At 50.1% G+C, this 15,413-nt stretch overlaps 1 protein-coding gene across 1 annotated transcript in view; it reads left to right on the top strand.

Annotated features, from left to right (window-relative positions):
• Positions 1-15,413, top strand: part of TLL2 (tolloid like 2) — a 151,524-nt gene that overhangs the window by 127,230 nt on the left and 8,881 nt on the right. Inside the window, exons 14-18 of the mRNA XM_019953203.2 lie at positions 6,704-6,829; positions 7,552-7,712; positions 8,366-8,546; positions 10,350-10,475; positions 12,508-12,635. Coding sequence (XP_019808762.2) covers positions 6,704-6,829; positions 7,552-7,712; positions 8,366-8,546; positions 10,350-10,475; positions 12,508-12,635 — 722 coding nt within the window. The remainder of the gene's footprint in view (positions 1-6,703; positions 6,830-7,551; positions 7,713-8,365; positions 8,547-10,349; positions 10,476-12,507; positions 12,636-15,413) is intronic.

The raw sequence follows: 15,413 nt of genomic DNA, 5'->3' as shown, positions 1-15,413 counted from the left end.
GATCTCTGAAGTAGTTATTTTCTTCTCTGGAAAAAATGCTGTGACAGTTTTTTCTTGCTGTCACCATGTATCAGTTTTTTATCGATGCTGTAACAAATCAGCACAAATGTGATCACCTTCCAGTTCTCGAGCTCAGACATCCTTGCCTTTTCCAGCTTCTGGGAGGAGGCGCCTGCACTTCTTGACTGGTGGTGTTTTTGGTCTTCAGGCCAGCAAGGGTGTCTGGGACCTTCTCAGGCTGCATCATAGACCTCAATCTCCATCATTATGTTTCCTTTTCTGACCCTGATCCTCCTCTTGCTGCTTTCAGTTGGAAGGATCCTTGTTACTGTGGGCCCACCAAGCTGATCCAGCATAACCTCCCATTTTAAGAACCCGAATCTAATCACATCTGCAAAGTCCTTTTGCCATGTAAGGGTAAGGTGACAGATTCTAGGTTCCAGGACTGTGATATAAATGACTTTGTTAACCTGTTAACTTAGTTAACCTGTTTAACTTAGTTAATCTGTCACCCATAATCATGAGGTTTTATTCTAATTCTCTTTGTCCTAATTCTCCTGTCCTCCTCCTTCCCTGTTTTCCACCCCCAGGTCTTAGGTGTTGGGACTTCTTTGCAGTAAGATAACTGGTAACCAGTTGGCACTGGCCCACTCACATCTCATTCCTGGTTCTACTGATGATCAGCATTATAATTTTTGAGAAGACCAGCTAAAATTGAAGGGTTTCCAAATTGAACAAGTTAAAATAGTTTGCCCAGTTAAATTCAAAATGCCGATAAGAATGATCTTTTTAGTGTGTGTCCCAAATATTGCATACTGTACTAAGAAATAATTGTTCATCTGAAATTCAACTTTAACTGAACCTTCTGCTTTTTTTGTGGCAGCCCTAGTGGAGATAGCAGGCATTGCGATGGGGTGGGGGAAGTTTCTCTCTGTGATGCTAAACTGGTTTGTAAAGGACTGAGTCGAGAGCCTTGACCTGCTCTGACCAGCTGTGATAACTGGCTCTGTTTTGCTGGTTACAAAATACCATCTTCTCCCCACTCCACATTTAACGTTTATTCAGCAGTCATCAAACTGTGTGTCAGGGGCTGTGGGAAAGAGGAAAACATGGTCATTGTCTTCAAGAGCTCAAGCTGACCAAGGGGACCTGTAAGCCAATGGGCAGTGATGTTGTGTGAAGTGTGGACGTTGGAGGAGGGTCTCACTCAGTGTGGGGTTGGGGTGAGTGAGTACCCAGACAAGGTTCAAAGACCTTTCAGTTGGCAGACATCCTTTTAGATGCTCGTCAAGGTGTTGAGGCCCATGTATACTAACTGCACAGTTAAGACATCTTTTTTGAGCTTGTCTTTATGTCAAGAAGGGCTGCAGAGAACCACATTTAGAAAAGGAGAACTATACAGCATTGACCTTGACCCCTGAGTCTTCAAAGAGGAGCCAGGTCTGGTGGAAGCCTCTTTGGGACCTATCTATTAAAGGAGAAAGAAAAGACATTTATTGAGTGCCAGAAGCTGCATTAATTACCTCCCTTTGTCTTCGGAAAAACTCCTTGCTTGGTGTTATTACCCCCATTTTAAAACAGAAGAAACTGAAGCTCTAAGGCGGCTGAGCTAGAACTAGACCCCAGACATGTAGGATTCCACAGCTCACTGTCTTTCCTCTACAGAGACCTGAAAGCCACAGGGAAGTAAAGTGAAGGGATTTGAATTTTTCATCTGATTCTGACGCTCATCATCTTTCTACCTTCTCTACACATGAGAGAATAGGGAAAAGGGCCCTGGCTTCAGCCTCTGCAGTGTGGGGTCTAGTCCTGCCCACGCCCCTTGCCAGCTCCCTGCTCTCAGGCAGGTCAGTTTTCCTTTCTGAGACTCAATCCTGCCTGCTTTGTCCTCCACCGTATTCCTAGTGCCAGACCCACAGTGAGTTCAGTAAATACTTATGGGGCAAAGGATGAATGAATAAGGCTCAGATTCTCATTTGTGGATTGGGCTTCTTGCTCCCTGCTCTGCCTACCTTTCAGGGTTCCCACGAGGATGAATGAAGCCAGAGAACACAGTGCAGAGCAGTGCTGTCCAACAGAAATAGGAGGCGAGTCACAAATGCAAGCCGTGCATGTAACTTTAAACCTTCTAGCAGCTACCTTATAAAACAGATAGAAGAAGAAGAGGAAAGAAAGAGGCAAAATTAGTTTTAATACCATGTTTTATTTAACCCACCGTATCAAACCTAGTGTCACGTTAATCTGTAATCAATACACACAGTATTTTTTAAGGTTTTTAAATTTTTTATATGTTTTTATTTATTTATTTTTGGCTGCACTGGGTCTTTGCTGCTAAACACAGGCTTTTTTTCCAGGGGCGATGAGTGAGAGCTACTCTCTGGTTGGGGTGCAGACGCTTCTCATTGCAGTGGCTCCTCGTTTCGGAGCACAGGCTCCGGGTGCATGGGCTCAGTAGTGGTGGTTACACAGGCTTAGTTGTCCCGTGGCATGTGGGATCATCCCAGACCAGGGATCAAACCCTTGTCCACTGCATTGGCAGCCAATTCTTAACCACTGGACCGGACCACCGGGTAGGATCCAATATACAAATATTGGGAGAGATTTTATGGCTTTTTTCGCCCCACACTAAGTGGACATCCAGCGTGTCTTACCCTCGCAGCAGGTCTGAACTTAGACTAGCTGTGTTTCAAGGGCTCTGCAGTTACGTGGGGTCTAGCACAGTTTGGTAGAGGTCTGGACACAGCCAGCTTCTTTGCCAGCCTTTTCCCTACAAGGCCATCAGTAGGATGTCCTGTGAGCACACAGGGGCCAGCGCGTGTGTCAGGAACTCTCCAGTGCAAGAAACTAGAAGAGCAACTACAGAGGCCATGCAGAGGAGTTGGACCAGCCACCGAAGCTCTGGCCTTGGTGCCAGTTGGCAGGAATCTCTGCCCAGGGCCCAGCTGGCACATGGCTCTGTCCAGGGTGCCAGTTGGCCTCTGCATCCCTCCTCTGGTGCCAGATGGCTTTCCTGCTCAGAGCCTGCTGGCCGGGCAGCAGGCAGAGCACCTCACGTCCCTGCTTACTTGGGGAGATAGTGAGTGCATTTGCAGGTTGGCAGGGTCAGTTTGGTGATACGTTCCTCACATCAAAGGTAGGAGGGTCTCCCACCTTGATCCCCATATTCCCGGTCCCAGTGCTGCGGGCCCACCACAGAGTGTTTGATGTGGGGGGCGGGGGCTGGCTTTCTTCAAGGTGCCTTAGAAGCTTAGGGATGTGCCCTGCCTTCCCTTTCCTTAACTCTCTCTGAAATAGCTTTGGGATCCTGCCTGAGTCATCTCATTATCTAACCTCAGAATGGTTCCTTCTGTCACTGGTACCACTTGGAGAAGGCAAAAAAGAGTCAGAATCCCACTCTGTGAAGCTGGTCTCTGGTTCAGCCTCTTCTCCCACCACCCTTCCCTACTCCCCAACTTTTCCTGGGGTACTTAGTCTTGACCACTGTAGCCGAGAGCAAGCACAAGCCTGTTGACTTCAAGTAGGTGCTACTTCAGTCCAGTGGGAGGTGACGCAGAGTACACCCAGGCCCACCCCTTCAGGGGCAGGGCCCTAGTACACTTCCATGACACCCACCCGAGCTGGAGCAGGGGTGGAAATGGCGAAACATCCCATCACCCTTCTAGTCTTCAGGGGAACTATACTCCCTCCGGTTAAGTACAAACCTAACCCACCAGCCTCTTGCCCTCCACATGGCTAAGGATGCCAGGAGGCGTAACAGTGGTCCTCCTTTCTTGCCTATGTGTGTCCTGTCCATGGCCATAGCATATTCTGGCATAGGTCTCCCCCCACCCCGGCCACCCATCTGGGCCCTTCACCTTGTTCTAGGTTGATGGGCTCTTTCCACGCTTCCTTTTATCCCTCCTCCTATGCCCTCCAGCCAGTTTCTTGACTCTGTGTGCTGCCTTCTTGCCCATCTAGTCTTCCTTCACTGGCCCATCCTTGCTGCCTTTTTCTTCTTTCTGTCCCTATCTCCCTCCCTTCCCCAGGCCCACACTACTCCACTCGGCCCTGACTCAGAGATGTCTGGTTACCTTATCTTTTTCACTACTCCCATCATTGTGTCTCCACCCACTGAAATTTCAAAAGCAACCCTGCTCTTGTCTAGAGCAATAACTACTGTGTACCTAGAGTCTATATGCTGGGTGTTTCACAGGCATCATTTTCAATCCCCACAACCCTGAAAGCAGGTATTATCCTCATGTTAAAGCTGGAGGAAGGCTCAGAGAGGTCAAATCACCCAGTTTATTGAAGGATGATTCACCTGGTGAATCCAACCCGGGTCTGTTTGGCTCATGCTAAAGACTGGACTCTTTCTATTTCTCATTATTAATGCTTCTCCTCATTTTATACTTCTTAGCAAATGTATAGGAAAGTGCTTTGCCTATTATAAAGTAGTAAATAATTGTAGGGTTGTTACTCCTTTAGCATACTTAGTACGTATGTTTGTTTGTGACTATGGGGCTTCCCCGATAGCTCAGTTAGTAAACAATCTGCCTGCAATGCAGGAGACCCTGGTTTGATTCCTGGGTCAGGAAGATCCATTAGAGGAGGGATAGGATCCTCCAGCACATCCTGGAGGGGGGATAGGTTACCCACTCCAGTACTCTTGGGCTTCCCTTGTGGCTCAGCTGGTAAAGAATCCGCCTGCAGTGCGGGAGACCTGGGTTTGATCCTTGGGTTGGGAAGATCCCCTGGAGAAGGGAAAGGCTACCCACTCCAGTATTCTGGCCTGGAGAATTCCATGGACTCTATAGTCCATGGGGTTGCAAAGAGTCGGACACAACTGAGCGACTTTCACTTCACAAGGACAACTTCAACCCCTTGCCTACAGGATGTTCCCTAAACCCAGTTCTCCCTACTGACCAACTTATTTGAGCTTTTGTTGAACCCAAGGACACATCACTCTTAGAGCCACCATCTAAATCTGCTTCCCACTATAGGAAACGATGGGGGATTTACAAACTGTCCTTTACCCAGTGATGAGCCACCAGGTTGATGAGTGTTTTGTGCATCGTGGATCAGGGAGATTGGAAGGCAGTGAGTTTATTTGAGTTGGAATTTTTGAATTGAAAAAAGGAGACTTGACGGTGAAAAGTTTTGCATTTTCTGCAGGACCACTATGTTAGAAGTTGCCAGGAGTCAGAGTTGTTAACAATTCAAATTTCAAAGAACAAGAAATACTTTTAAAAACAGTGAGAGTTGTATCTCTGGGTGTTTTCCAACCGGGTCTGAAAAGCTCTCAACCAGAAATCTTATTAAGTGGATCCGTGCTGAGGTGGTGGGACTGGGAATCTTTTCAAGTTTTTATCAACTTGAAAATGTCCTCATTCTTTTTATTTTATGTATGATGTGAGGTCTGGTGAGATTTTGTGAACTCCGTCCTTGCTCTGTTCTTACCTTCCCTGGTATTAGGAAACCAACACTTCTACCCACTCCCCAACCCTTCCTTTCCTAGAGTGGGCTCTTGTTGTTTGAAGATCTCTCCGTGTCTCATCGTCCTTTCACTAGACTGCAGCTCTGTTAGGCCACAATCTGCATGCTCTTTTTTTTTTTTTGTAATCTGCATGCTCTTTAGGGCACAAATTGATTACAGAAAATAATGTTTTTTTCCTTTTACGTCTGACACTCTTTTTGGAGACATCCGGTGCCTGAGGTTTTTCTTTCCTCATTGGTGCAGGGCTGACAGTCTGGGTGATTCTCCAGTGAGTTCTGTGTTCTCTCTCTGCACAGCATCCTGCTTGCTGCTCTTTAATTGCCCCAGACACATCAATGGACACTTGACGGAACTGAACCCCATCTAACTCCCCTGCTAACTCAGTCTCACTGTGGCCTCTTCCTGCAGTTTCTCCTGGGAGCATCGGCTCACCTCAGAGCCAGTGTTTTCTGTAAATTTGACGATCACCCAGGACACATCTTCAAATTAGTAATAAAAGTTTAACTCATAGCTTCCAGCTCTCTCCCTAAAGAATAATTGTATCTTAATCTAGGAGTGTGTTTCTTTGTCCCTGTGTGTGTGTGTGTGTGTGTGTATGTGTGTGCATACTCATGCCCACATGCGTGCATGGTCCGTTGTGTCTAACTATTTGTGACCCCATGAACTGTAGCCCACCAGGCTCCTCTGTCCATGGAATTCTCCAGGCAGGAATACTGGAGTGGTTTGCCATTTCCTTCTCCAGGGGATCTTCCCAACCCAGCCTTTGAACTCATGTCTCTTGCATTGGCAGGTGGAGTCTTTACCACTGCTCCACCATGCTCTTGGTCCTTACCCTTTGCTTAATGTCCTGAGAAGTCCACATTTATGGAGGGAGCCCCAGTTTTATGGCATTGAAGTCGATCATCTTTGGTATGGAAGCTTTGAGATTTATTAAGGTCACAAACGAACACTGCTGATTAAACTCTTCAAAGAGCACAGTTATCCAAGTTATCCAGGCCCGATCATCTCTCAGAGGAGTCCTGTTTCCCGCTAACAGGTTACTCGCGTGTGCTGTCAAGACTCACTCGCTGCTGTAGCTGCTGCCAGTTTCTGTGGACAGGGGACTCCTTGGAAGGCGGGCACCAGGAGTTGTTCTTGTTCTTAGAGGGAATCCTGGGATGTGGACCACGATGGGGAACAGACCTGACGGCTGTTTGATGACTTAACCAGGGTCACCTTCCTCCCCAACAGAGGTGGATGAGTGTTCCTGGCCAGATCATGGCGGGTGTGAGCAGCGCTGCATGAACACTCTGGGCAGCTACAAGTGCATGTGTGATCCTGGCTATGAGCTGGCTGCAGACAAGAAGGCCTGTGAAGGTTAGTATTGGACCTGCCGAGCTGGAGTGAGAGGGGACGGGGGACAAGTCTTAGGAGAAGGGGAACAGATGGAGATGGGGCAGCTGGTCAGCTGTGAAGAAACAATTGTGGGGGATGATTCACCTCCTTCCTGGAGGGAAAAACAACTCGATAAGGCCACAAACATGAGATGACTTTATCGGACTTCACCCCAGCAACTGAGCAAATGGAATCATGGAATTTCATTTTCTTCTGTGACCATGTGAAATTCACATGATTATAAAGATGGAAAATGAAAACAAAAGAATAAATGTGAGCGCTTCGGTTTGACACGACGAAGAGCGCATTTCATTCATTTCATTCCAACCCGGCTGGCGGTGTCTCCCTTGCCTGCCTGCATGACTCTGCCTGTTCATGGAAGCCAGGGACATCACATAGCTTGGTGCAAACATTTCTTGGCCCAAGTCATGTGAAGTCCCCAACTATGCCCCTGAGTGAGAGGTAAGCACAAACGCCTCGTCTTCTTTTTAAAAAAGCAGTAAAAAATTGTCCTCAACTCCATCCCTCCAAAGCCTCAGTTGAAACAGACCAGAAGAAAGGACGTGAATTAATCAGTTCAGATTGTCTATTTTTTGTTGTTGTTGATGTTATTAAAGAACAGCAGGGCTTATTGCTGCTTGGGGGAAATCGCAGTCACTTGGAACTAAAACCAAATGAATCTTGCTTCTTTTCCTCCCGTGCAGTGGCCTGTGGCGGTTTCATTACCAAGCTGAATGGAACCATCACCAGTCCCGGGTGGCCAAAGGAGTACCCTACGAACAAAAACTGTGTCTGGCAAGTGGTGGCCCCCGCCCAGTACCGGATCTCCCTTCAGTTTGAAGTGTTTGAACTGGAAGGCAATGATGTATGTGTCCAGGCTCTGATTGACTGGGGATGCTGTTGGGATGTGACCCAGGGCTGGGAACTGGGGAGGGGATCAGCAGGCAGGGAGGTGGCCTCCAATGGTCGTGGGGTTGTAGCTGGGCAGAATCTAGGGTGTTTGTCAAGGTGATTTCAACTGCACACCCTCGGCAGATGGAGTGCTCTGGTCCTCTCATCACTGATAAATCCAAGAAGAAGCAGGACAAGAGAGGAGGAGGGGGGTCTTGGGAGTGGGATGTGGTCAGGACAGGTACATCCCCTGGGGTTAGAATGTGGGGCTTAGTGTCCAGCTGGGAAGAATGGAGGGAGTGAGATGCATCTGGGGACCAGGGTAGCATAAACAGCCCATTCCCTCCCGTGGGCAGTGGTCATGGGATGACTGCATCAGCCAGTCAAGGCCCAGGCAGAGCCCACTGCTGGACAGCAGGTCCAACGTGCCCCCTGTCTGCACCTTGGGCTGGAGGGATCCCAGTGAGAGTCGAGAGGACCCTCCTGCCAGACCCGGTCAAACCCATCTGCTCACCTGGAGGGTGCAGCTCTTAGGAAGGGGCCCCTGCAGGGTGCCAGGATCTGAGGGGAGGGAAGTGGGAGCCCCCGACGGCTCCCCACGGTGCTCCCTTGCTTGGTGCTCCCCAGGTGTGTAAGTATGACTTCGTGGAGGTGCGCAGTGGCCTGTCCCCTGATGCCAGGCTGCACGGCAAGTTCTGCGGCTCTGAGACGCCCGAGGTCATTACCTCACAGAGCAACAACATGCGTGTGGAGTTCAAGTCCGACAACACGGTCTCCAAACGCGGCTTCAGGGCCCACTTCTTCTCAGGTGTGCAGGTTTGGGGGCAAGACTACAGACTGAGGGAGACAGGGTTTTGCAGGCTCCCAGCCTCAGGGCAGCCACCTACCCCTCTCTGTCCGTTGCCCCTGCCCTCACAGTGTCTCTGCCTCGGTCTGGGTTTTATATAGCGGTAGCTATTTCACTTTCACTTTTCACGTTCGTGCATTGGAGAAGGAAATGGCAACCCACTCCAGTGTTCTTGCCTGGAGAATCCCAGGGACAGAGGAGCCTAGTGGGCTGCTGTCTATGGGGTCACACAGAGTCGGACACGACTGACGCGACTTAGCAGCAGCAGCAGCGGCAGCTATATTATTATAGGACTGCCAAAACAAACGACCACACACTAAGTGGCCTAAAACAACAGAACTGTTGTCTCTCACAGCTCTGGGGGCCAGAGGTCTGAAATTGAGGTGTGGGAAAGGCTGGACTCCCCCAAAGGACTTGAAGAAGAGCCTGGCTTGTCTCTTTGTAGTCCCTGGTTTTAGTAGTGAGGTGCTGGGTGGTCTTCAGTTCTTTATTTGTTAAGGGTCCTTGAAGGATTCTTGGTTGTCCTCATGGAATCAGAGGCTAAAACACTGAGTGTCTGGTGACCCATTATGGGCAGCAGGCAGAGGGTCCAGAGCGAAGGGAGACATCTGAGCCCTGAGGTCATCCTTGGGGGAGGGCTGGGAGTGGAGGCTGACCCTCGGTAGGCTGGCTTAGGCAAGGGCTGCACACTACTGGCTTGAGGCACAGGAACCACGGTGACGACAGCAGCTGACGCTTGAGTCCATCCATGATAGTAAATGAAAACTAACAGGGACGTGGGGGCTGGACACTGTTCTAAGTGTTTTTTCTTATACTACTTCATTTTTCTCCTCTCAGCAACCCTATGAGGTAAGGACACCATGACTGACTCCATTTTACAGGCGAGGTAACTGAGGCACAGAGGTCAAGGACTCCCCAAGGTCACAACAGCTGGAAGCAGAGGAGCGGGGCTGCCACTGGGCTGTCTGGCTCACGGCTCACATGCTTATCTGCTCCACAGGCAGGAGGAGGCGTGGAGTCGTGGAATAAGAGCCCGGCCTCCAGGTCACACCGGCTGCTTGCTCACTGAGTAACCTTGGGCACCTTAGTGGTCTCAGCCTCAGTTTCCCTACCTGTAAAATGGGGACACAGGCCCCTCCCTCCTAAGGTTGTGTGACAATTAAGTGAGGTAATATAAAAAGTATGTGCCACGTTGCTTTAGTTGTGTCCAGCTGTTTGCAATCCTATGGACTGTAGTCCACCAGGCTTCTCTGTCCAAGGGGTTCTCCAGGCAAGAATACTGGAGTGGGTTGCCATGCCCTTCTCCAGGGGATCTTCCCAACCCGAGGATCGAACCCACATCTCCTGTCTCCTGCACTGGATGCAGATTCTTCACCACTAGCACCACCTCAGAGGCCCAGAGAGTATAGTATAGAGTGATTAGTGTCCACCACATAGTAAATAATTCATGGTAGCTGTTTTTTTATTGTTAATATTATTACTAATATTAGCCTATCCTTTAGGGAGCTCCTTGGTTTGGGTGGGGAGCAGGGGTGGAGACACATGTACACATGAAGCGCTTTAGGAGCATGGGGAATTCAGAATATACAGGGCCAGGTCATGCCCAAGGAATCTGCCCCACCCTCCCCCTCGGGGAGGAAGAATCAGCGTTGGCGATGCTCAGGGAGGCTCCCTGGCAGAGGCTCCTTTTGAGCGGGGTCCTGGGCTGTGAGGAGCGCTCCCATGTCGGTGGTTCCCCTTAGGATAGTCCGTTGATCCCCACAGACAAGGACGAGTGCGCCAAGGACAATGGCGGCTGCCAGCACGAGTGTGTCAACACCTTTGGGAGCTACCTATGCAGGTGCAGGAACGGCTACCGGCTCCACGAGAACGGGCAGGACTGCAAAGAGGGTGAGGCTGGACCGTGGCCGGGGCCAGGGGTGGGGGGTCACCTTGGCTGCCCGAGTATACCCATGCTCAAGAGCCAGGGGCGCTTCTTCCCCGGTTGGCCAAGCCCGGAAACGAGGCTCAGCTTCTGCCTGCCTTCCCTTCTCCCAGCCTCCTGCTCATGAGTGAATTCCCCCAGGGTAGTCACTCCTTCAGGGGGCTTGTAGGGGCCCTCAAGTGCTCTTCTACACATATTGTTGGAAAGAAGTTAAACCCCAGGTTCCAGAATCAGACCCCCAAGGTTTAAATCTTGGCTCCGCTACTTACTAGCTATGTGACCTTGGGCGAGTCACTTAACCTCTCTGAGCCTCAGTTTCCACTTCTGTTTAAAAAGGACTAAACATACCTCCTTCTTAATGTTTTTATGAGGGTTAAATGAGAGAATGCTTAGCAAGTATTTCATATAGGCTGACATATAGTAAGCACTTGAAATGTCCATAGATATCAGCTATCTCTGTTGTAATCTTATTTGCCATGCACGAGTCTAGTAAAATAGAATTTGGGAAAGACTTTGTTCCCTGCTCCATTTGCTCCTGAGAGTCCTTCAGAGCCAGATGGCTTTTGATGTCCAGCCACTCTGAGAAAGGCCTTCCCTGTGTTCCTACTCCACCCTGCAAAGGGGGTTTGAGCATCTCGATAAACACACAAGCCTGCTGGCCTTGGCCCCACCACAAAGCCCTGCATGCATGCACAGCAGGGAAGGGAAGAGGTGAAGACTTCATGCCCCATCTGGGACAAGCACTTCAGACTTAGGGGATTCGGGCTGGCCAGGGCCTCCCTGGAAAATGAGCTAAATAAAGAATTAAAAAATGAGCTCAGACATCTTCTGAAGCCCACCCTCAAGGCCCACGTTCTGACCTGGACACAGGGAGTCACAGGTTGGGTTGAAAGGTGGGTTGGAAGAACTTGGAAGGACTGTCATTCTGAAACTTAAGAAAACTAAAAAAAAAACCCCACCTTCCTCTAGCCCCTGTGGTGCAGGGGAGGCCAGGAGCATTATAAAGTCAGCTAAGGTTCCATCAGGTGAATGGGATGGGTCCCCATCGGTGGGTGGGGTGTCCAGAAGCAGACACCCTGCTGGCACCTGTTCTCCTCATGGCTACAGGGCAGAGGCAGCAAGGAGGTGGAACCTCCACACAGCCGCCCCCAACCCTGACCTGCCCTCAACTGCCCCCTCCAGCTGCCTCAGCCTGAAGCACCCACAACCTACAGCCTAGGAGACAGCAGCAGTACCTCCTCGGGGTCCTCTCCTTCCTAATCAGCAATAGCAAAGGCAGTCCTGGCTCCACCCTTGACCAACAGGTCGCTTGCCTTCTCTCAGCTTATTTTCTCAATTAGAAGGTGGAAAGGATTAAATGAGAGGATGCAATCAAAGTGCTTACCACAGCGCTCAACACAGAGGGAGACATATTCTAGCTATTGGCCAAAACGGTACTTACTGAGCAAGTCGTGGCACCACTCTTTGCAAATTGCACAGTAACCAGGGCAACATTTGTAGCCTCCAATTGAAACTACTTTGGAAACTAAAAGACAGAGGGCGTGGTGATGGAGACCTTTGTTAGCACTCGCTGCGCCTTTCACATGCATTATCTCATTTAATCCATGCACTCACCCCCCTCCAAAGGTTGGCACTTCTTTTACAAACAAGGACACCAAGGCTTACAGAAGTCCCCAAAGTCCCCCAGCTTGTATGCAGTGGAACCAGGACTTGAGATGAGGCCCATCTGACCCCAGGGCCTGTGGTCTTAACCAACTCTACCATATTTCCAATGACAACTGCAAAGCAAATAGCAATAGTTAAAAAGCTAACCCCAGGAAGGTAGCAAAGAAAAATACATCAGCAGATCTCTGAGCCGGGGAACCCTTGATTCAGGCCAGCCTCTGCCCCCACGTTCAATGACCATGTGACACGAGCTCGGGGAGGAGACTCTTCCAGAACACCTCTTCTGCTGTCTGCTACCTCTCTCTCTCTCACTCTGTCTCTGCCTGTCCCCAGCCGGCTGTGTACACAAGATCAGCAGCACAGAGGGGTCCCTGGTGAGCCCCAACTGGCCTGACAAATACCCAAGCCGGAGGGAGTGCACCTGGAACATCTCTTCAACCGCGGGCCACAGGGTGAAACTCGTGAGTTATTTTCAAAGTCTGTGAACAACCCAGATTTCAGTATCAGACCGACATGGGTCTGGGTCTCTGCCCTGTCTTTTCCCAGCTCTGAAACCTGGTGATGTTAATCAACATTTCTAGGACTCACTTTTGTATTCCGGAAAATGGGGCTGCTGGCAAAAGCTACCTCAAGTAGCTGTTGTGCAGATTAAAAAAGAGGGTGTACCTGAAGCCATCAGCACAGGGCGGTGGGTGAGCAGCACTGTGTAAACAGCATCTGTTCACGGTGGTGTCACTCTGAACTGGCACCCTTTACACAGACCTGAAGTGTTGTTTGTGATTCCATTGTTTGCAGTTATAACATTTTACCAAATGATACATTCTCGAGATATAAAAAAAATATAGTCAGAGGGTTGGAAAGTGAAAACCAAATTTCCAGACACCCATGCTCACTCTAGAAATTACTTTTCTGAACATTTTTTTGTGAATTCTTCCAGAAATTTCTGTGTTTGTATGCACAGGAAAAAAACATATATCCTTTTCTTGCTCACATTTCTCAAAAGCACTCTATTATTCATATTCCTCTACAACTTACATTTTTCCCATTAACAAAGAGTTGGACATGGCTGAGCAACTAAGCACTTCGCACCTCACTGTTGTTAGCCAATTAACAATGGATTAAGTTATGTATGCTAATTCTCTCTTGCATTAAACATATATGTCTTCCAAGCCTCTCTTTGAGCTTCCCTGGTGGCTCAGATGGTAAAGAATCTGCCTGCAATGCAGGTGACCCGGGTTCGATCCCTGGGTTGGAAAGATTCCCTGGAGAAGGAAATGGCAGCCCACTCCAGTATTCTTGCCTGGAAAATCCCATGGACCGCAGAGCCCGGTAGGTTACCGTCCATGGGGCCACAAAGAGCTGGACAAGACTGAGCGACTTCACTTTCACTTGGATTAATATATATGAGTGTCCCCTTGACTGGGGCATCGGGGGTAAAGGCAGGTTCCCTGACCAAGGGTGCTCATGTGGGCACCTCCTATGCGTGGCTGTCTCTGTAGTAAGCACTTTCAGTTGCTCTCCTGCGTCAATCAGAAGCCTTGAATCTGGGCGAGGGCGAATTAAAGCTAGTGCGTTGGAGAAAGGCTGCCATCTGCTGGACGATGTTCGTCATGGCAACAGGAATCTCTGAAGCGGCGGGGGAATGGCTCCCCCCGGGGTTGGGAACGCGCAATATACACTCTTGGAACCGGTGCTTCCGTGGAAGGGTCACAAGATTTCAGTAATTGCCCCCAAAGTCTTATCCTGTTCTCTGCAGTGCTGAAGAACTAAAACAACAGATCACAGTGGCCAGGGTGAGCCCAGACCTCCAGTTTATCTGAGGCTCATACATATGTGCTAGCTCTTAAATATTTCCTTGGGAAGTGGATAGTGGATGTTGATCACACTCTACCGTTTTGCTGCCACAGAGTGTGAGCTGAATGCTTACCAGGAAGCTGGTGTCTGACTGCATGGGGGCAGCCATAGGGCATCCCATGAACTTTGGGGAGCTCACTGGCCCGCTATCCACCTCCCATTGCCCTGCCCTCCCTGTTACCACCGGCCTCCCCTTCCTACTCCTGCCCACATGCCTAGCCCCACTCTCTGGCCCCACCTCCCTGTCTGTAAGTGTGAAGAATCTTTCCCATGTCAAGTGTGTTTAACATCCTTACAAAAGCCAGTGGCCCCTCTATTTCTACCTCTCTACCTCCATCTCTGACCTGTTGCCCCCCCTTCGTGTGAACTGAGACGCCTTCCCAACCCCTCCTGGTAATGTTCTCTCTCCCTCTCTGTCATTTGGTCCAAGTCTTCATTTAAAGTGTCCCCCCTCACCTTGTCCCATGCCCCTGATAGCCACGGGCAGGCCATCATCTGCCCAGAGCCTGAGAAGTCCTACATGTGGAGCTGCAGAGCCTGGCACACAGCCTGAAATTATGAGGTTGCCCTGGCCTGCTTTGGGGGACAGACTTGGGGGGGGCAAGAAGAAGAGAGGCGGTACAGGCTAGTGATGGTTCAAGTGTGGTCTGGAGTCAGGCTGCCTGGGAGTCAAGTTCAGCTCCGTCCTCTAGCTGTGGGAGCGTGCACAGATCCCTTAACCTCCCTAAGACTCATTTTCCCCTTCTGCACACTGGGGCTAATCATAGCCCTTCCCTGACAGCATCATCAGAATTAAGTAACAAAATGCAGGGCTCTGCATGGAAAGCAAACACTCAACTCAGGCCAGCCTTTCTGACCATGAGCACGTGGAGCAGCGGGCACTTCATAAAAGCGCCGTTCACGTCATCTGTGCTCAGGGGGCTGCGCAGTGCAGTGCAGAGGTTGAGGGCAGGGGCTCCGGACCTCCTGGTCCTGGCCCAGCCAGTGGGTGGCCCTTGGGCAAGTTATGCGACAGCTCTGTGCCGCGGTTTCCTCATCTGTAAAGTGGTGGTTATCACAGCAGACACCTCACAAGGTCGTGAGGACTGCTACTTACAAAACACTGAGAATAGTGCCTGGCTCAGAGGAAGCACTTTGGTCTCATGGTTAAGCGAGGGAGACGCCGCGAGACATAACAGAGGAGCACAGACACCAACACGCGTTGACACTCTCCGACCCCAGCTGTCTTATCCGCCAAGGGGCCGTGGTAGCAGTAGTTCTCAGGGCTGCTCTGGAGACCAAAAGAGGCCAGGTGGTGACCCTCACCACAAGTGTGACCATCATCGCCATGGGCACCACGCCCCCCGCACAGCTGGCTGGGCAGATGTGTGTCCTTGTGTTCCCAG

Source organism: Bos indicus, chromosome 26, assembly GCF_029378745.1.
Source record: "Bos indicus isolate NIAB-ARS_2022 breed Sahiwal x Tharparkar chromosome 26, NIAB-ARS_B.indTharparkar_mat_pri_1.0, whole genome shotgun sequence".
Classification (NCBI taxonomy): Eukaryota; Metazoa; Chordata; class Mammalia; order Artiodactyla; family Bovidae; genus Bos; species Bos indicus.
Note: the sequence above shows the minus strand (reverse complement) of the source record. Positions and strands in the feature narration are given on the sequence as shown.